Raw genomic sequence first — 21,473 nt, 5'->3', positions numbered from 1 at the left:
AACACCACAACAGCTCCCACTCAAATAGATGAATTATGCATTTATATGTATGCCCCACCTACGATAGTAGAGGGGCATTATGTTTTCTGGTCTGTACGTCCGTCTGTCTGTTCGTTCGTTGTACCGTCCGTTCGTCCGTTCGTCCGTTTGTCCGTTCGTCCCGCTTCAGGTTAAAGTTTTTGGTCAAGGTAGTTTTTGATGAAGCTGAAGTCCAATCAACTTGAAACTTAGTACACATGTTCCCTATGGTATAATCTTTCTAATTTTAATGCCAAATAAGATTTTTTACCCAATTGCACGGTCCATTGAACATGGAAAATGATAGTGCGAGGAGGGCAATAGTGTACTTTGGACACATTCTTGTTTTGTTATCTTTTCGTGTATAACGAACAACACAAGCAAATAAAAACACTAAACGCATGATCAAGTTTTTAATACTAATCTATTGTTCCGTAATTCTCTTTTTCGTATCCGGGATTCATAATACTTTGTTTATCTGACTTTTTCTGACTTATGGTAATATCCATTGTGTCTTGCAATGCAGTTTTGTTTGTTTCCGGTAAAGTGACAACTAAAATGGCGGACAAAAACATCATCCCAGCAAACGATAAATATGACAGACCATCAATCTTCTCACTCTAAAATGCAATATAAATTCATTTAGGGAGTTATAGTTATAGTTGATTTTTCAATTGGGGGAAAGGAGGGCTATAGGATGAAAAATTTTGTCCTGCCTTGTTTTTTTTGTTTTTTTTTTTTCACTCAATTTTGTCGGCCTTTTTTTATTAGTTTTTCCTGATTTTTTTACATAAATTGTCTTCCTGCCTTATTTTACTCACAACTCTTGTCCTCCCTTTTTCATCCAAGCCCCCCCCCCCTAAAAATAAAATGAAAGCTCCCTTATTTGTATGAAATAAATTAGTCTATCCCATCAATGAATCTTTTCTTACTCAATTCCCGACCATGATATTTTTTTTTACCGTATACCTTTTATCTATAGTAGCCCCATATATTTTCAGACGGGACTTGTTTTATGTAAATGAGCGCAAGCATAAATGCGAGAAAAAATAGTCCAATGCTAACTTTTTTTTTATTTTTTTCATTTTTCTATTTGACATCAAAAAACGGTTCATTGGGTTTGTTATCCAATATATATATCTATATTCACTGTACGTACATTTGAAAGACTTAGGACGAAACTTTGACTGATTTTTCTTAAAAGCTGCGACAGAATCCGAAATGTAAAAATAAAAAAATAGCATACCGCAAATACTAACTGTGGTGCCACCATAGCACCCAATCTTGCCACGGCGTTGTTTATGCCATATCCAATGTTTCTGCAAAAATAACATACATACAGATGTACATATATTTATCCTGCAATTTGGTGTTCTACTATACAGATACAGCCCTACAGATATCGCTATGCTGTATCTGTATCCTATACAGATATCGCTTTAAAGCTCCGCACACTACCGGACTGAGTATTGTATGAACCTGCGTGACCTCATAATAAGTATTGTAGTCGCATTCCAATGATGTATTAATTGCGAATTAAGGATTTCTTTTAATTATACGTTTGCTCGTTTTCAAACAGTTCTTTTAATTAGAGCAATAAGAAATAAGAATCACACCAATTTCCTGATAACATTCACACACGAACAGCAGTCTTTTCTACGATGACAACTATCAATTTCAAAACTTGTATGTGTATGATTGTGATCATGTCAATTTCAGCATGCATGTTTAGTGAATGTCGAGTCTGAAGCGTAGGACAACTCGTACACTCTTGTATCAAATTAGACAATGCTTTGTTATTTGTTTTACTGTTGAAGTTAGTTGTTATGATGTATTCTTGTTGACCATTCGAGATTCTTTTTGTTTGCGAACCCGTCTTCAGCTGAATCTGTGATTACTGTATCGTATTTATACTACACGGGTCTCCAGGGATTTCAAATCGGAAATAAATGCAAAACATGTGTTTTTGTGTCTTTCAAAACACAATTAATATACAGAATTAATTGCAGGATAAAGACAATAACTGTTTAGTGTCTTTGAATATCAGCTGTATTTGTACTGGGCTCAAAACAGGTGTTGTAGCTCGGTAAATTTAAAGCTCGCATACACCTTGTTTACTAGCCTCGTACAAATACAGCTGATATTTAAAGACACTAAGCAGTCATTGTCTATATAAATATCATTAGATAGATATAGAAGTAGTCTCCATAAGTCTTATGACAAATGATTTAAATGTACCTGTTTGGATTTCTTACTATGGCGAGTTCATATTCCGAACAGACGTTGCTGCGTATTTATGGGGGTACCTTCATGACGAATAACGGTAAAAATTCTTGCCAAATGACGCCGTTACGGTAATTTTTGATGCACGACGATAAAATGTACACTTTCTTTTAGACGATAAAAATATTGACTGATTTTGACGAATCACGCTATTTTTTTTCCAAAAATAACGGTAACGATAATTATTTGAGACCTCTGACGAATCACGATAAAGATATTTTGACGAATGACGGTAAAATTATAACCAATTTGACGCTAACGGTAGCCGAAAATGACCATTTGACGCCTGACGGTAAAGGGCATTTCTACCCACATTTATACAAACCAACTCATACGTCATGTACTCATGGGTTTAGTTGACGAATGAAAAAATCCAAGTGACTCAATTTTTATATCTCGGTCAAACCGAGAGTTAAACATGTTTCTAATGAGGGATTTCTATGAACTTAAACAATTCCAGTAACTTACCTTACTACAGTTGGATATAGTTCAGAGGTCAAAATCATCAGTGCAGACCATCCTGATGACACACAAAGCTTTGATGCTAACGCAAAGCCATTTACCAACTCGTCCTTATCTGACAGGTCTGAAATGAAACAAAAATATTGTACCACAGAGTCCTGTTTTACATGTACACATCTACAGTTGAATCCAGTTTGATTTAGCGATAGTTAATTCTACATATTTAACGGACAGACAAAGTTCTTGCCACAACACCTATTCTCAAATTTGGTTATAAGGCATTGAATAAAATTTGTAAAAATGCGCGAAAAATGTGAGAATGCAATCACTAATATGTTCAGACGATGAAACACGAAAGTTTTCCAAAAACCAGATTAACATAATTAAGGACTTTAGTTTTCTCGTACGAGTTGTTTTCTATTTGTCATTTCTGTTATTGGCCTTGTGCATAGTTAAAGGACATACGATGACATAAAGTTGTTATTTTCTGTTTCATTTTGGTCACTTTTGGAGAGTTGTCTCATTGGCAATCATGCCGTATCTTCCGCCAATTTGCGGCGTGGGACAAAAGCAAATACAATCGTTTCGTATTTGTTCCTGTTAAATTTTGACAAGCTTTAAAGTAATCATGTTAGAAAGAAAACTTTAAGATCATAATACTGTTGGCAACATCCTATCCTAGTATATTTAAATAGTAAAACCTACTTATATTTATAAATCTAACCTATGAACTGAATTATCCCAACAACAATGCCCATAGATCCACCAATCAGAAATAACATAAAAGTTGTCCACTTCCTACCAAGGCTGAAAATTATAATATAAAAGTTGAAACACTAAATAAAAAATAATCTGCCGCCATTCATTAATAAATTCTATCACACGTGTCTGGTTTGCTTTCTGTTAATGACTTCGATAATATTGAACTATTTTTTTTTTCTTGATTGAATTTTGTTTTATGATATACATACATAATTTGTCGACATGCCCTGTTAATCACTATATCAGATTCTAATATAGGATTGTGGGTAATTTCATTTTTTGTGAGCTAAAAATTGAAATTACGCTTTTGAAAATATCACCTCGAATATAGACGATTCTGCCGGAATCAATGAAACAGATGGAACCAATACAACAAAAATTTGACGCAAAACACCTTCCGTTTTGAAACACATGCGACGCAGAATATGTCTACCGTACATGAACACATTTGATGCAGAAAACGCCAACCGTACTGGAACACATTTGATGCTGAATATACCTACCGTACTAGAACACCTGTGGAATATGCTTATAGTTCTTGAACACATATGACGTTTACTGTGCCTACATTTCTGGAACACATGTGATGTAGTATATGATATGATAGATGATATGCCTACCGTAATTGGAGTATGCGATATTGGATATGCCTATTATACTAAAGCACATGCGATGAGAAATGTGCCCGAACTGTGCCTACCGTACAGGAACATGGACTGTGCCTACTGTTCTTGAGCACATGTGATGTGGAGGTGCCTTCCTTAATTGAAAACATTTTAATATTCAGGATATGCCTATCGTACTGGAATGTATATGATGCGGAAAAGGCATACGGTGTTTAAATAGCACGTGTGTCTTCCGTACTGAAAACGTGCGGCGCAGTTAATGACTAACGTATTTTCTTTAATAAGAATACAAATGTACTAAACTGACCAGTTTGCGAGATACCACACCACTATTCCTATGATATCCATAGCATTGATGAGAATCAGATTAACATAGAGATTTCCCGAGAGTTGTTGGACTCCAAATGATATAGCATAATATCCATATCCACAACTTAACCTGTAGACACAAAAAATTATGACATTATTATGATTCTTTTAAATATATGTGCTACAGATTACGGAATAAGTTTCCTGAAAGGAGATTTAGCATTCTTGAATGATATTCATTTATCTATAAATGGTACTTTCAATTGCAGAATTACCAACTAAATGAAAATTAATGCTAAGTTAATTAAAAGTACATGTACTTAACTTCAATGATCTTATTTGTTTTAATAAGACAGTTATATTCAACGTATATCAACCCAGTTGTATGCCTAACACCGAATCCCTGAAACGATCGCAAAAAAAAGTTTTACCCCGCCTTATGTTGATTGGTCAATTCCAAGTCAGGAACCCCGTCGGTGGTTTTATCATGGCTATCTTAATGTTTTAAGATATTTTTCTAGAATCGATGTTGATGGCAGATCTTTGATAGCTGTATAAACTATAGTGTCAAAATTATGAAAAGAACAGTAGACTCAGTTATTAGACAGCAAATTTGTTAATGTCACTAAATGGATAAAACCACGGGATTCCAAATATCTAACAAAAACTATACAAAAACCTACAGATAACACTTAAAAATCACTGGTTTGGGTGTATACAATGTATATGTTTCAATCCATTACATAAGAAATATTCAAAGCTTGAAAAGTACAAAAATATGACGACAAAGTAAACGTATTTATTATATATAACTTACCATCCAACTGATAATAGAACATTATATCTCAGTAAACGTCTATTTTTAATGACATCTAAAATTGTGTATCTTTTCTCTGTAGATTTCTGCTTCGTTACTTGCGATGCCATTTCATAAAAAGTTTTAAAATCTGGTGGAGGTTTGCCATTAATTTTAGCAATTTTTGCAATGACACTGTGTGCTTTTGCAATTTTTCCGTTCGAAACTAGCCATCTATAACTCTCTGGAACAAAACTTTAGAAATAAAAAAAAGGAAGGATATACTTATATCGAATCGTACAGTGAACAGTTTACAAATAAAAAGTAGATATAAGAATACAATAAAAGAATGAATATAAAAAGTAAAAACAATACTTAACTCTGAGGAAAATTCAAAACGGAAAGTCCCTAATCAAATGGCAAAATCAAAAGCTCAAACACATCAAACGAATAGATAACAACTGTCATATTCCTGACTTGGTACAAACACTTTTTTATGAAGAAAATGGTGTATTACGCTTGGTTTAATAGCTAGCTACATGTATATCTCTCACTTGTATGACAGAGGCATTGATTTCTATATAACAATACGGATGAAGACAACATAAGTAAAGATATAAGAATATATGGTAAATATACTCTCCAACATCCTATTGTATCTGAACTTTTAAACTTTTTTTCGAGTGTCACTATTGAGTCTTAAAGTTTTGTAGACAAAAGTTGCGTCTGGTATACAAAATTTTAATCCGAGAAATACAAAAGGAAGAAAACGTTGTCTTTTATTCCTCTTAATGGGGATACCGGTATAGATAGAGTTTCTTATACTTTAACCGTGTTTTGTTTCAAAAATATAAAAAGAAATGGAATCACAATCGTTGGAGAAAAATCTGCTTTAAAATGTGAATCGAAGTATTTAAATTACAAATAAATCCAACTTACAATATTGCTAAAATGAAAGGTATATTAGTTGCTGCAATAGCTAATTGTATATACTTCCACTCGTGTAACCACCAGCACAGACATGCGTAGATAATACAAAATATTGGCCAAAACGGAAGTGCTACTAACATAGATCTGTATGTCCGAGGTGTAAATTCAATCAAAAAAGTAAAATATACAGTTAAGTAAAACCCACATCCAATGCCAATGAAAAATCTAAAAACCGCAAACATTTCCCATGATGTCGAAAATGCTGCAGCTCCATTGAAGACCAACAAAATGAAAAGCGCAGCAAAGTACGTAAATTTTCTCCCCAGAACGTCTGCTAATTGTCCGGACACAAATCCACCGAATAAAAGCCCTCCCATTTGGATAGTTGTTATTGTGGATGCTATCCAGTCTTTTTCGCAAACCAGATCCCACTGTAATATAAATAAAATGTATGTGAGTAATTAAGTTAAACATGTGTGGATTTTGGTATCAAAGCATATTATATACATTAAGGGATTTAGTCGATGAAAATTTTTCAAAAGGATAGAATTTCGGGTATTTTCTTCTTTTTACTAAATACGTTACTACCTTGCCTTTAAAAAAAATCATCCTTACTCTTTCAATCAGAAAATAATAGAATTATATATCATGTAGTATTACGTTCTAATCTTAAACGATAATCAGGAGCTCGAAATTGACCCCCGTCAGGGGTCTGTATCAAGTCAGAAGCCTGGAGTTAGATGGTTGTCGGTTTTTTTTTATGTATGTCATATTTTATTGTTGTTGCCTACAACTGCTTACACTCACTTCATTTGACCCTTGGTGGATAGGTGTCTCATTGGCAATAATGCATACCACATCTTCTTATTTCAAACTGTCAAAGACATGAAAAACCGAAAAACGACCAATAAACAAGCAACATTATACAAAACACAAAACGTCAAGCCAAAGACTGTCACGATGAACCAACCTAATTAAAATATTGATCTCTGATTTTGTTATACTACATATGAATCTCATATGAAGTATATCAGAGATCAATATTTAAATTAGATTAATGATGAACCCCACACAAACCGGTATTTAGCAATGAACTCGCAAAACGAGGGTTTATCGGCATTTTCCTTTAAAACAAAAACTTGAAAATTGCAATAAAACAACCACTGAATGATAAGAAAAGAACCTTGTTTAAAAGCTACGCTAATATTAAGTAGTCTTAAATATTGAGCAATTCGCCTTTTCAGAATATAAAGGACTATGGGTAATCTTATTGTTCGTACACCAAAATAAAAAAATACCGTTCCGTTCTTGGTTGAATGTCCATTTTTTTCAAATTTTAAACAACTCACAACATTTTGTCGTGCGCTTTTGAAATATTACCCATAATGCATTAAATTTGGAAACTGCTTTAGATTCGGAAACTGCTATTCCTGTAAATATAGAAAGCTTACCTCACTGACAACCGTAGCCATGTCAGGGTCATAGATCTGAGACTGGCACATTACAGGTTCTGATGTATTGTATAGTTCACATGTCTTCATAAATGTCTGGTTAGTATAGTACTCTGTACCATTTACTGTAGTCCAGAAACAATGCCAGTCAGGTACTGCACCGCCAAACGTCATCATTAAAGTACTCCATGATACTGATATTTTACTACCTAGGACTATTGTGATTAGAATCCATTGAAAAAGTCCGAGTCCACCAACATCATCTAGTATATTCTCTAAATATTCATTTACATCTGAAGTCATCTAAAATATATGATTGTGTTGAAAAGATTGAATTGTTTCTTCTCATTTTAATTTAAACATATTTTTTTATAGTGGATTGGGAAACAAGTTATTGAAATTTATATTAATCCCTTTCTCATTTTGTTTATAATTAAAGCTTAGTAGTTTTATGTTTTCGTCATATATTACTATTACTTCTTTCTATTGTCCGGTTTGTCTGATCTCTAGTGTAGTGCCTCACTCTCTGATTAATCTGTAACTAAGTTATGACCTGCCCGACATATCTTCACAAAAGTCCTTCTTGTAGTACTAATTTATTTGTTCTCGTCCTCAAGTTGCATAAAATATTTGACACTTGCCATTACGCAAGGAAATACATTACTGACTATAGAATAAGTATTTTAGACCTCATCTTATATGTTAAATATTTATTGATATACCAGTTAAATTTAAGATATTGTAGGGATCATTTTCTTCATTAAGTACATCACGTTAATTTTCATAAATTTGGGTGATAAAAAGAAAACTACACCATAGAAATTTTAAGATAAATATGAGAATATAGCTCTAATAATCACTTTGGATCCCCCCACGCCCCCCCTTTTTCCACCTAGTTTTTGGTGGAGTTTTAGTTGCGTTTTCTATATTTGTTTTGTGTACTGTTGTTTGTCAGTTGGTCTTTTTCCCGTTTACCATAACGTTATTAGATTATTTCCGACTTAATAGTTGTTATGTCCCTTTCGTATCTTTAGCTTCTCTTTTTCTATGAATCTTCATGTTTTTACGTTCCGATATCTTCTGTAGTCCTAGCGGTATTTTTTTTATTTTAAGTACTTGCATTCTGGTGCTTTGCATTTGCAATAATTGTCATTTATCTTTAAGAGAATTGAGCTATTGCAATTTGTCCCATGCATTTATTTACATGTCCATTTTCTGATCACGTTTTTGTTGTAATTTATATCAGTTATACATTCGGTAGATGTGTACTTACATTGATCTAGGTCTCAGACAGTGATAAAGTATAGTACATTTATAACACATGAAAAGCTCTTTTCACGAATAATATTTCTTATCGGTCCTCTAGACGAATGTGCATTCCATGAAATATATTTGTTAAGCGTTCCATTCAAGAGAGTTAAGTCACGAGATGGTTAGTTTTAATTTGCATAAATATTTATTTTTATTTATGTTTGTCACCCGTTATGTATTATCACTACACCCTTTATCTTTGGTATCGCCATAATGTGAACTAAATAGATAGAAATACTGATATTTTAATAATCAAAAGATTGATTGATAGAAGTTATCTTTAGTCCAGTGGAAAATATTTCACGCACATGTATGTTCGGGATAAGAACTAACAAACTGTTATAATTCAAACATTTATTTATGACGCAGCAAAAAATCTGCAATCTGATTGACGCAAAATTAAAAAAGAAATGTTTTAGAATTAGAAATATTTGTTCCCCAAAATTAAAAAAAAAAAACGCCCCCAAAAAATCCAAATTTAGCGAAAATAGTGAAAAAAAGGTTTGACAATGTTTAGCAAAATCGCTGTTGAAAAATGTTGCACTAAAATCCTTTATTTATAGCATTTTTCAATTTTACATCCTCTTTTAATATGAGTAAGGAACGCTTCGTAAGAAATAAATTCTCGATGAACAGAAAAACTAGATTGAAATATTCGGTCAATAGTTATGCCCGCGTCACACTGTCCCGATTTTTACGCCGATGGCAACACGATTATGGAAATTTTCAAAATCGGGACTGATCGTATCCATATCTAGCTATTCGTATTGCCATCTTTAACCATCGTCGAACCATCGGCCACTTTTTCTAGCCTTCGGGGACAACTTCGGGAAGGGTTCTAAATTTTTTAACATGTTAAAAAATCCCCGAAGGTGCGTCCGATGTTGAGGGTTCGTATTGAGTTCGTATCACCATCCTCATCATCGTAATGTCACCGGGAATGCATCTTTGAACATCGTATTGCATTCGTGTTTCAATCGTTTCCATCGGGCAGTTTTGACATTACGATGTCTACACGAATGAATCACGAAGCTACCCGAAGGTCTTACGATTGCAACACGACTTCGTGAAGACCTCGTAATCCCGTCGTGTTGCCATCGAATAAAAGTACGAAGGCGACAAGATGGAACTACGACGGCAATAAATCCAGCTAAATGTAAGTTAATTTTCGCGCTAAAATACATTTAAAGTGCCATGCGCGATATGCACTGGTCAGTCTAATACAAAAGTTAAGGTAGACCTTCACAAAACATATGGAGCTCATATCATATGATTCTGTGAGAACAAGAAAGGCGACAGAGTTGTTTATATTAATTCAAATGGAACAAGAAGAGCAGCTATTACAGGCTCAGGATTTACTTTTACAAGTAAAATATTATTTTTTGTCAATTTTTCAAGTAACATAATGAAAATCATAAACGCGCCTCGTACACCAACACTGCAGGTACACGTATATATGGAAACAAACTTTTTCTTCGTATCGTCTGAGTTGTTGTCAGACGAATGTTTACTCCATAACCATTCTGTTTTCTATATGTCATATTTGCCGCATTTGTTGCTTTCCCCACAACCCTTCTGTTGTCTATATTATTATGATATTCTCCTGGAAAGAGCTCTGTTTGAATAAAAGGTCTCAACGAACCCATTACCTTACCTTTAAGATAGATCAGTAAACATGGGCATAATTATGGGTGATTATTTAGACTAGTGCACACATTTTACAGTTTATGTAAAATATTGGGGACAAATATGGACACTATATTTGTATATGACACATGCAGAAAATGGTAAATTGAATATGCATATTTGATACATAAATATTTTTTAGAAATCAACCAAAACATTCAGTAACTGGAAATACCTTTAATATGGTCTTTAGAACCAGCAGGTAAAAAAAATAAGCAACCAATTTCCTGTGTATTACGCTATTTAAAGGAGAAAAAACAAGTCCATCTGCATGACCTTGACCTTTGGCCTTGAACGTAAAAATGTCAGATCATTACAAGGAGGAACAATATACCAAATTTTTTTGAAGCATATTGGTTCAAGCCAACGGTCTTCCGTCTTATGATTAAACCAGAAATTAAATGTGCAATATAATATATATTCAATATTGATCAAACAATTTAAAACGCGTGATGCCTTCGGCATATAATTTAAATGTATCGTAAGCTGTACACGACGTCTTTTAGACATCGTATGGCCATCGCGCCATCATCGTAATCCATCGTGTAGCCTTCGTAATCCATCGTGTAGCCTTCGTGATCCATCGTGTAGGCTTCGGCTGAGATATGAAGCTTAAATACCCGTCTTCGGTTAACCTTCGTATGTCCATCTTTTGCTACCGTATATAATTTCGGCACCATCGTATAGACATCGTTATCCATCGAACTTGCTTCGGTCACTTTTTGGTATTTTAACGAGATCGGGACCAACTTCGTACGAACTTACAATTTTCGCATTCGGGTGTCCATCGTATATAAAAATCGGGACAGTGTGACGCGGGCATTACGATACTGCTGTTAGGTCAATAAATATCATAATGGCATATTTTGGTTTTAATATTGATTCAATCAGTCTTTGCATAAAAAATAAACCAGTTGTTCTTCTCATATATTTTATGATGGTATGATACTAAACCTCTAACGGGGGGATTGTGCTCGACTTCGCATGTGATAAAGGCATACTAGTCTTTAATCAGTTTAATTGAGGTCTGTAGACCTTTGATAATTTATGTATCATTGTCATTTTGCTTATTGTCTTTTGTTACCTCTTCTGACATCGGACTCTTTAAAAAGTTTTTAATTACTGTGCATGATGCTGGGTTTTTGTTTATTCTACATTGAATAGAGGTATATATAGGAGAGGGTTAATATGAGGAAAGCATGATTAATTCAGGAGCCTCTACCCTTTGTTAATCTTGATTGTTTTTTTTTTTTTTTTTAATTTATTATAATAAGTTCATTTAGATGTTTCGGAGTTTAGTTTGACGATCATTTTCACTGAACAAGTACACCTTTTTGTTAAGGGGCTAGCTGAAGCTCGCCTCTGTGTATAATATGTTCTCGCTGTGTTAAAGACACATTGGTGGCCTTGTGGTGTTTTCTGCTTTTAGTCGAGTTGTTGTTTCTTTGACCTATTCCCTATTTCCATTCTCAATTCTAGTCTTTGGGAAATTGTTTCACAGGGTTCCATACCACAACATGAAGGTTTGATCGAATTTGGGAGTTATGACCGTATCCGCTTAGAAACAAGGTCCCAAAAAGTTACGAAAAACAACCAATGTGTTAAACTTTGTTTAAATTACTTATTTCTGACAAATTTCATCGGGTGTTGAATTATCATGAAATATAGAGGTTCTTTCATATACTGATTTTTACCGTGTAATTAGATTTATGACCTTGTTTTTTTCCAGGTGCGTTCAAAGTAGGATGCTACATTAAACTTAGATTTATTTCAATAAATATACTGCGGTCTAAATTAGATTTTGGGCCTCTTTTAAAAGTGGTCTCATCAGGGTCCGAAGGGTCGAAAATCAAACTTTGTTTAATTTCAACTAATTAAAAAAAAATGAATGGTAAAAGTTTTTTTTTTTTTATTTGCTGATTGTTTATATTTGATCAATGTTAATTTTGCTCAAACAGTGTTGTCAATATGATGGAATTCAATGCGACTAACACAAGTGAGAGGTTTTATAAATTAGGTAAATATAAAGCCAGGCCGTTTAATCCAGCATTTTCTAAATATGGAAATGCTTGTACCAAGTCAGGAACATGCCAGTTGTTTTCCATTCGTTAGATGTGTTTGAGCTTTTGATTTAGCCATGTTATAATTGATATCAATGTTTTATTTTCCTTTAGAGTATTTGTAGGCTTTTTATCTTATTTGTTGTTTGTTTTTTGTTGTTTTTTTACATTAGGTGTTTACTTACCTCGCTTACAATGTTTTAGCTGATGAAGTATGTCATCCTTTCGGTAATATGCAATTGTTTGCTTATATTTCATTTCATTTTTAAATGATACTAAGAATTTTGCTATTAATATAGTAAATTTAGTGATTATTGGTCTGTTAGCAGCATTCTCTTTACAATATATTACTTCACTTCAATAATAATTTAAATTTTTTCCACATACACTAACACAAATTTTACCCATCTTGACATTTCTCTTCAAGGGGAAATAACCCAAACCACATTTTAATGATAATGCGCTGTAAAGTACACAACATTAATGTAGCATATTAATCTATTGTTATAAAAATTCATAATATCTAATAAAATTTATAGATTTAGCTAACAAAGTCCTTATATTTGTATAACGTAACATTCGTTATAGTGGGAAATTGTTACGTTAAATAGGCTACAATTAAAAATTGCTTGCTAGTCCCTCTCTGTGATTAATATTAGAAAACTCTGGTTAATTTCCCAATCAATCTATCATGAGGGGGAGAAAAATAATTCGACTTTCATTTAAAGTCTTTTTCAAAAATGATGAACGGTTCTTTATATTGGTATGTAATCATTTTAAATGTTTCAATTTTTAAAATTATACTTGTACATCAATGTTTTTGATACACCAATAACAAAAACTGAAATATATTGAATTGATACATTTTGTAATTATTCAAAATTATATCAGAAACCTATACTTAATTATAAAATAATAATTTAAACCTGTTAAAGAGAGACAATACTCGCATAACTTTTTTTCGAATCGGCACATAATACATAGACAATAATAGTGCATTGACTTGACATATCAACGAGTATTCGGCCCTAAACGGGGAAAATGCTCGGCACAGCCTCGCATTTCCCCGTTTCTAAGCCTCATCCTTATATCGTTGATATGTCAAGTCAATGCACTATTATTGTCTTTATACTGCAATCTAAAAAAAACATTTTCAATTGTTGTTTATTGTGTTAATGTTATTTATTTGATTTAAATATTGGGAAAAATCCCCCTTTAAAAAGGCCTTATATCACACAGACGGAGAAATATAAAACACGATGAAATGTACATCATTACCGCAATCAATGATGAACGAATTCGTTGCAGACTAAAATATCATCAATAAACATAAAACATAATGATTTATAGGTTGCAAACAAAAAAATATTAATAAGTGAAATATGTTTTCCCAAAAATTGCAAAAGAAACAAGTTTGAGTCGTTAAACGCATCGTTGTTTACATTGGAAACAAGAACAGGTTGAAGAGGTCGTATGAATAATTAAATATAATTTGGACAATTTCTATTTAAATATTCATGAGGAAAAGTGATATCAGGTCAGTGACCGTATATGGCATAGAAATATACAGTCAACGCATTTTGACTGCTCAAATAGAACGAGTGCAGTATAGAAAGGAATGTCACTCTTGCATACAAATGGCACATCGATATAATTAATTAACTGTGCAATCGTGCCTCACCTTTAATGACGATTCCAAATTATAAATATAACCAAAAGTTGTTTATCTATAGGATAGTTAAGACTAGTGAAAGCTAATCCACTGTAAAAAATATTTCTTTGAAATTTTTTAAAAATTCCTGAGAAAAATGCTCGAGCCACTTGACTTTCATAGCTTATTATTAACGTTTTTACACAATATTTTAATAAAGTAGTTAAAGATTATTTGCTTCTCAAAGTGTAAGACGCAATAAAATCGTGTGCTTGCATCATCTTACCCAAATACAGATTTAATTAAGTCCTGAACATTTCGACATTTGTTTGTTTATTTTTATCAATACCGGTTTGTGAACAAATCACATGTACATGTTAAGATCCGACTTAACCTATATCCCGATATCGTCAGGTGAATATGCTAATTAATGTCCCTTTTTAGAACAATTCTAACCACACATTCATCAATCTAATAAAAACAACACCCAAACACAACTTAGAATTACAATCCCAGAAAACACATAAGCAAATTCATGTAATTTCAAGCCACAATCGTTTTAACTTTCTTTTTTTTTTTAAATCTAAAAAAAATCTGATTTATTGCATTATTGCTGTTATAATGAATACCATTCCTACAGCATTTGACAGGGCACCCCTGTTTTTACTTTCTAGATATAAATTTATTCTGTATTTCATTTCCACTACATCATTTTCTCCTAAAATTGCTAAATTATTAATAGTCACTTCTAAATACTAACCAATAAACAATGACAAGAAAAATGAATTCCTTCGCATGACCCAAAGTCAAATTATGTTTTAAAATTTAAACGTTTGATGACAAATAAACCCCCATCACCATACTAATCCATCTGTACACCAATGTAGCAATATTCAAACACCAACAAATATGAATTATTTCAATGAAAGGTTTTCAATCAATTACATCTTAGATTAAATTCCTTATACATTGTATTAAGCGTTTTAAAACATAATAAAGCTTATAATGTCCATTAGAAAATGATTATCTTTATTTATTGGAGTACTTGGCCATGTTAGATTATCTGAATATAACCATGTATTTACATTTTGGACAGAGGCGGATTTAGGAGGGCCTAGCCGCCCGGGCCCTCCATTTTTGGGAAATAAATTGGTTGCTTATATAGGGAATCAATGAAGCGTGAACCGAGCGGGCCCCCTCTTAGGCAGTCAGTGGACCCCCAATTATGAAAATTCCTGGATCCGCCACTGTTGGATACTGGAGCGTAATAGTCTAACTTCATAATTACCAAGTCGTTAACCCACACTTATTTTGTTTCAAATGAAAACTTTAAATATTAGCTGGAAAAAACATGCTGATCGTATACATATATTCAAGATTGTCTCATAAAAAACGTTACTTTTGTATAAACGTAAATAATAGTTGCCTATACCCATAAGACAAATCTGTTGTGATAAAATTCAGAATGGAAACGGGGAACGTGACGAAGGCCCTACCAAAGTGCAAATAACATTTAAAATAAACTAACATTTGAATACTTATAACTATCTTCAAAACTGCAACTTACGATCTGTCTCCGGTAGCGACAAATTTACGGACTTTGCTTCTTCAATTTTCCTCAGAGTTCAGTATTTTTGTAATTTTACCCTTTTGCACCATAATAAAATGCTAATTTTATAAGAAATATTTTCATAATTCTGCAATCAAGGCGTTGATGTAAAAAATGTACAAAGATAACATTGTTACAAACATTTTCATGGAAATGCTATGTAATACAAATAAAATCTACTGGCATAACAATTTTTGGTTTGAATGTTTGATTTTTCATAAAGGTACGCGGTATTTTGTTATTGATTGAGGGCGGAAGGAAGGACCTTTTTACGAACGTCGTGTGAGGACCATTTAATTCGCGAGTATTCGGCAATGGCCAGTTGAATCATCGGGAATTTGTGATATTAAGATGCAGGAACGGACAAAGTTTTTCTACCGGATTGGCCTTTATTTTTTATTGGAATACGGTATGCGACCTTCAGCTGGAAAGTGTATTGGTGCTTTGCTTTTGCACTAATTGGCATTTCATTTGCGCTAATATAATAATTTATTTGCGCCAAAATTAAACATTTTATTTGTGGCAATAATAAAGTTAGCGGCATTTGCGCCAATGTGTAGTATATACATGTATATATTTGTGTGAGGGGTCAATGAATATTTGCCAAGTTCTAATTGAGTTTCCCTCTTTCAGAAGATTACAAAGCGTGGAAAATTTTGATAAATGCATTCTTCTTATAACAGCTGCTTTCTTTGACACTTAGATAAGAAATAAGATAAAACAAACGTTTAACGTTTGCGTTATATCGCAAATGTTTGCGTTATAACGAAAACGTTTGCGATATTTTCCAAAGGTTTGTATTATTTCGCAAAGGTTTGTGTTTATATCGCAAACATAGAAAGACATATATAAAAAAAAATGTGCGGCGCAAGTACTATTCCGTAGAAACAAGTGATTGATTATGTTTCATATGTTTCATTTCTCTGCATGATCTGTCGTGTATGTCGTATATTATTATTATATTTTACTATCATAATAATTCTTTTTATTAGTAATCTTAAAAATTTGCTTAAAAATCAAAGATGTTGTATGATTTTCAACGAAACAGAAATCTAACAGAGTTCTAATGACAAGAATGGCAGAAGTTGTGTGTCACCAACGACCTTCACCAATTGGAAAAACCTGAACCATATTGTCAGCTATAGAAAGTCCCAACATGGAAATTGTTAAAATATTTAAACCAGAAATTGTTCAATTTACGTAAAACAAATGTGACAGACTTGAACCAAGGACAAATCAAGAATAGGGCAGAAATCGACACTTTAGTTGGCGTCCATCCCTGTCCTATGTTTAAAGAGTGGAAGAACATCACACCAGAAGATTAAACAACTTTACACATCAGCTGCAAATATCATAAAATACTCATACTCAGCTATAAAAGACCTCGACATAGAAAATATGAAATGATTCAAACGAGAAACTCTTCAATTTACAGACATGGAGCAACGACAACCAATGAATTACATGCTCCTGACTAGTGCCACGCACATAAAGAATGTAACGGAAACTAAAAAATATTTGTGAGCGCTCATCACTGCCCTAATCTGTGACAATGGTGTAACAGCATAATATAACTTTGCACATTAATTACACATGGCTTACACAAACTTAGACACAAAGCATCGATATATGAGTACTCACAGTAACTGCAAGCTATACATAAATATACTACAGTACTCTTCTATTGGATTAATTGTAAATAAGGCATAAACTAACCGAGAAATGTACAGCCCGTAACAGAGTAGTGATCGAATTCGCGTTTCTTTACCGTCAGAATAAGTTACGTTATCGACAAACTTATTTCAGAAGTGACAAAATTTAATTTTCTTCATCGACAAAATATTTCATGTCCAACGTGTAAGTTTTCATTGTTTAAGTCGAAGTTTTTTTTAACACAGTAAAACATTTTTTATTATCAACCTCTGTCATTGGCATTTTCATTTTAACGGTAAAGGATCAAATACGGGATCTCCGAAATTTCTATCATTTGTTACGAGGAAATCATTATTCAATCGAACATATGACTTTGTTCATGACACATATTATGAAATACAAAGGAGTTGAAATGATCAAATACATTCGAACTGACGGAAACAAAAATACATAATCTAGAATGTGTGTTCTGTCATAAACAATGGCTTCGTCGTGCGAATCGACTGATCTTCTATAATCTAGAATGTGTGTTCTGTCATAAACAATGGCTTCGTCGTGCGAATAGACTGATCTTAGCTGTAGAAACAGTTGGTGCGACCTCGATAAAATCTTTATCAATTTAATATAAGCATGGAAGTATTAAATATAATACTTCCATGATATAAGCGATAAATATTCATGACTACAATGATAACGAATTTATCGGGGTCGCTTCCATCGTTTCTATAATAAACATGACCTCATCGATTTGCTCAATGTAGATATTATACTGCTTGCACTGTGAATATTTATGGGATTCAACACTGTAATAGTTTTTCTTTCGTCTAATACAGAATACCCCATATCTTTTCTTTTTCATACCTATCTGTTTATTATGTCCCCGGGATTATGTCAATCATACATTGTTGCAATACCGACATGCTTGTACTTTGTCACAGAAAAAAAACTGAAATAAATTTCCTTCATACATACATGTATATTTATATATTGGGAATTTATTTTTGTTTCCAAACAGAATTATAAGGTTATGTATAAGTGCCTCCGTTCACTGCACAATTGTAAATTGTCTTCCTAAAGACCAGCAAAAATAAATGGCACAAGTTCACGTAGTCATAAAAAAAGTCGTATAATTTACGTTATCGAACATAAAAATCAGAAATACGGAATATTATATGTGAATGGTTAGAAAATCCGTTTCCCCTACATGTTTTTAAAAGTCAAAGAAAATGTTTTCCCTGATACAAACGTTTTAAGAACCAGCTTTGTGTAACCTATAGACAAATTCGACTGGATATAAGGAAGTTAATATGACTTTGTTTAATCTGATTTGAAATTATCTTTTAGAACTTTTTTTAGTAATTGAGAACCTACGTTGTTTATGGGTAATAGGTGAAATGTTGCATGATCCCTCAAAATGACGGCAAGCGCAGTTTTCCGGACGATTTTCATTTGTACACTGCTAAAAACTGTCAGGTCCTGGCCATGGTATATTTTGGAGAATTTTTTTTTTACTAATTTTTACTAAAAAAAATATTCTCTGTGTGTGCCATTGCAAGAAATAGTTTTGCTCGTTATTTTGTCATATTAAAAAAAATTCTCAACAAAATTTTCCCGTTTAAACTGTGCTAGAAAAAAGTTTGGCATGTGAAACGGACGAAGACATATTCTAACAGAAGTACAAATACCAGTTTTTCTTTTATATATTTCTTTTAGTTTTGGGTAAAATTGTAAAGGAAATAATACTATCAAGACGTCCTTCCATAAATCTTTTTTTTCTGTTCTGACTTTGAAGAAATGACTACTGTTCGCCCAATCGAAATGGTTCATGGACATATTTTGTTTCATATTATTAGAATTATTTTCAATATTATCGGTATTAAACTTGATTATCGACACATGAAAGTTTTTCAGCATTGTCAATCTTTTTAACGTTAAAGTACCAATAGTTCGGTCACTACTCAATTAAGTTTGTCGATAACGTAGCTAATTTTGACGGTAAAGAAACATCAATTCGATCACTTCTCTGTTACGGGCTGATGAAGTTAACATTGTCGTATCATTTGATTTACTTTTATGCAGGTATAATACCCATTTCTGTCATGGCATATTTTGACTTAATCCTTAAAATCTGACTATGAATTGTTTTGTAAAAAGCAAAAAAACAGCATGCTAGGGTGTTGTATCTATACCATGAGTCATGCCGCCAATTAATTTAAACTCATTCCAATAAATGTATTCAATCAACCTTATGAAACCAATTATTACATTGCAAAAGAGGGGAGGGCGGGTGATAAGTAAGTACAAGCATTCTACCAAGGATCACATAATCAAATTAATAGTGTTATGCCTTGAGTTAAACATTTATACTATATTTACAAGTTGTATTTTACTATTACAAATACCATAATGTAATGTTTATGTGTCCGGGGCATGGAGGTTGATTCAAACTACATGAATATATAAAATACAAATCAACAAAATGATTTATTTGTAAAGATCACATGAAAGTTATTTCAACAGCTCTATTTTTCACAAATGTAACCACCACGATAACTTCCATTATCACAAAAGACATCATGGAATATATATCTTTCCGTAGCATAGAAGAACATACAATCTTGAGGCGATGCAAGAGTTCCATCGGGTTGTCCTCCACCGAAGGCGTAGTAGGTCATTTTTGTCATCTGTCCATTCTTAATCCACCTCCAATCACCACCGGGTATATATCGATTGATATTCCTTCCTCCAACGTAATAGTGTAGACCTGTTTGACATTGACAAATTTAGTACACAAACCAACAGAACAAATCTCAATATTTGATAAGATAATTGTCAAAGCACGAGGTTTGTTCTTCAGACGTCAGTGCATAATAATGATACAAATGTAACTCATACATTGTATACTAAAAGAATATTGGTATTTCTTATCTTTTCTTTTATAAAACTAGACCATATGGTGTTTTTTCCTGTTGCTTTTTAGTATTCTGTATTTCAGATGTGTTAGTTGTAGCTGCATTAACTCGTTTTTTATATTATAGGTACACAACTATTCTTTTTATCTGCAATACCATCTATCAAATTTCACATTTGACAATACTAAAACAGTAATCCGATTATGGAACCGGCCTTATGAATACACAGCCTTCTATGTTTTATACAACATGGCATTTTCAAGAGATCTGGATAACGGAATTCAAATCTAATTATTAAGTCAAGTATAGAAACTAAAGTTCAAATTATCGTTTATATTTGATGCGCTTCCCTCGTTTTTGGTTTGTAACCCGGATTTGTTTTTTTCTATCGATTTATTAAGTTTTGAAAATCGTAATACTACTGTTGCCTTTATTTATAATAGTTATATTTATTTACCTTAGTTGGATATTTGCATGCTTAATGTGTGTAACTGATTTTTTCCTACCTGATTTTTTTTGCGTAAGTTCCGCTTTCATTATCATGGCTTCCTCAAGGGTAAATGTGCAAAAAAGTTGAAGTTTAACATAATTTATAGAACTAGAAAAGAATAAATCATTTTAATCGTGAGCGTTGTTTTCATCGTTGAATATGAAATTATAAATCTTTCAACTGAATAATTGAAAGACGCTATAAAAATAACAACAAACGAGGTTCCTCGCTTGTGGCATGCCCATATATTAGTTGGGAGAGTAAACTTCATCAAGTGCTGTATGTCTGCAGGATTTTCTTCTTTATTCCTATTTTTATTGGTAGTGAGTGTCTTTATGATTTGTAAGCCTTGTATATTTTTTTTTCTTCATCTATACTAAACCATTTCAGGGGGAAATGTTTACAGGTACATATGATGCCAAGAACGGTTATGTAGACCCTATATGGTAAATATGCACAAACAA

At 32.8% G+C, this 21,473-nt stretch overlaps 1 protein-coding gene and 1 long non-coding RNA gene across 2 annotated transcripts; both read right to left on the bottom strand.

Moving 5' to 3' along the window:
* Nucleotides 1-417: 417 nt before the first annotated feature.
* LOC143076574 (solute carrier family 22 member 21-like) lies at nt 418-9,114 on the bottom strand. Its single transcript, XM_076252395.1, has 9 exons — nt 8,911-9,114; nt 7,638-7,940; nt 6,196-6,617; nt 5,278-5,511; nt 4,459-4,590; nt 3,488-3,570; nt 2,770-2,887; nt 1,265-1,337; nt 418-638 (listed from the first exon to the last, which is right to left on the bottom strand). Exons 2-9 carry the CDS (start codon nt 7,938-7,940, stop codon nt 438-440), a joined length of 1,566 nt encoding a protein of 521 aa, XP_076108510.1. The 5' UTR covers nt 8,911-9,114; the 3' UTR covers nt 418-437.
* Nucleotides 9,115-20,073: 10,959 nt separating this feature from the next.
* LOC143076573 (uncharacterized) lies at nt 20,074-21,117 on the bottom strand. Its single transcript, XR_012978702.1, has 2 exons — nt 21,026-21,117; nt 20,074-20,371 (listed from the first exon to the last, which is right to left on the bottom strand). It is a non-coding gene; the product is annotated as an uncharacterized LOC143076573 (long non-coding RNA).
* Between the last annotated feature and the right edge of the window lie 356 nt (nt 21,118-21,473).

The sequence above is a fragment of the Mytilus galloprovincialis genome, chromosome 5 (assembly GCF_965363235.1).
Source record: "Mytilus galloprovincialis chromosome 5, xbMytGall1.hap1.1, whole genome shotgun sequence".
NCBI lineage: Eukaryota > Metazoa > Mollusca > Bivalvia > Mytilida > Mytilidae > Mytilus > Mytilus galloprovincialis.
Note: the sequence above shows the minus strand (reverse complement) of the source record. Positions and strands in the feature narration are given on the sequence as shown.

What these genes read in the sequence shown, in the direction of transcription:
- LOC143076574 (XM_076252395.1), bottom strand. Translation starts at nt 7,940, where the DNA reads ATGACTTCAGATGTAAATGAATATTTAGAGAATATACTAGATGATGTT. An exon ending in GTGTGGTATCTCGCAAACTG is followed by an intron (nt 3,571 to 4,458) that starts GTCAGTTTAGTA and finishes TATAATTTTCAG; the next exon opens with CCTTGGTAGGAAGTGGACAA. An exon ending in CTATATCCAACTGTAGTAAG is followed by an intron (nt 1,338 to 2,769) that starts GTAAGTTACTGG and finishes TTATTTTTGCAG; the next exon opens with AAACATTGGATATGGCATAA.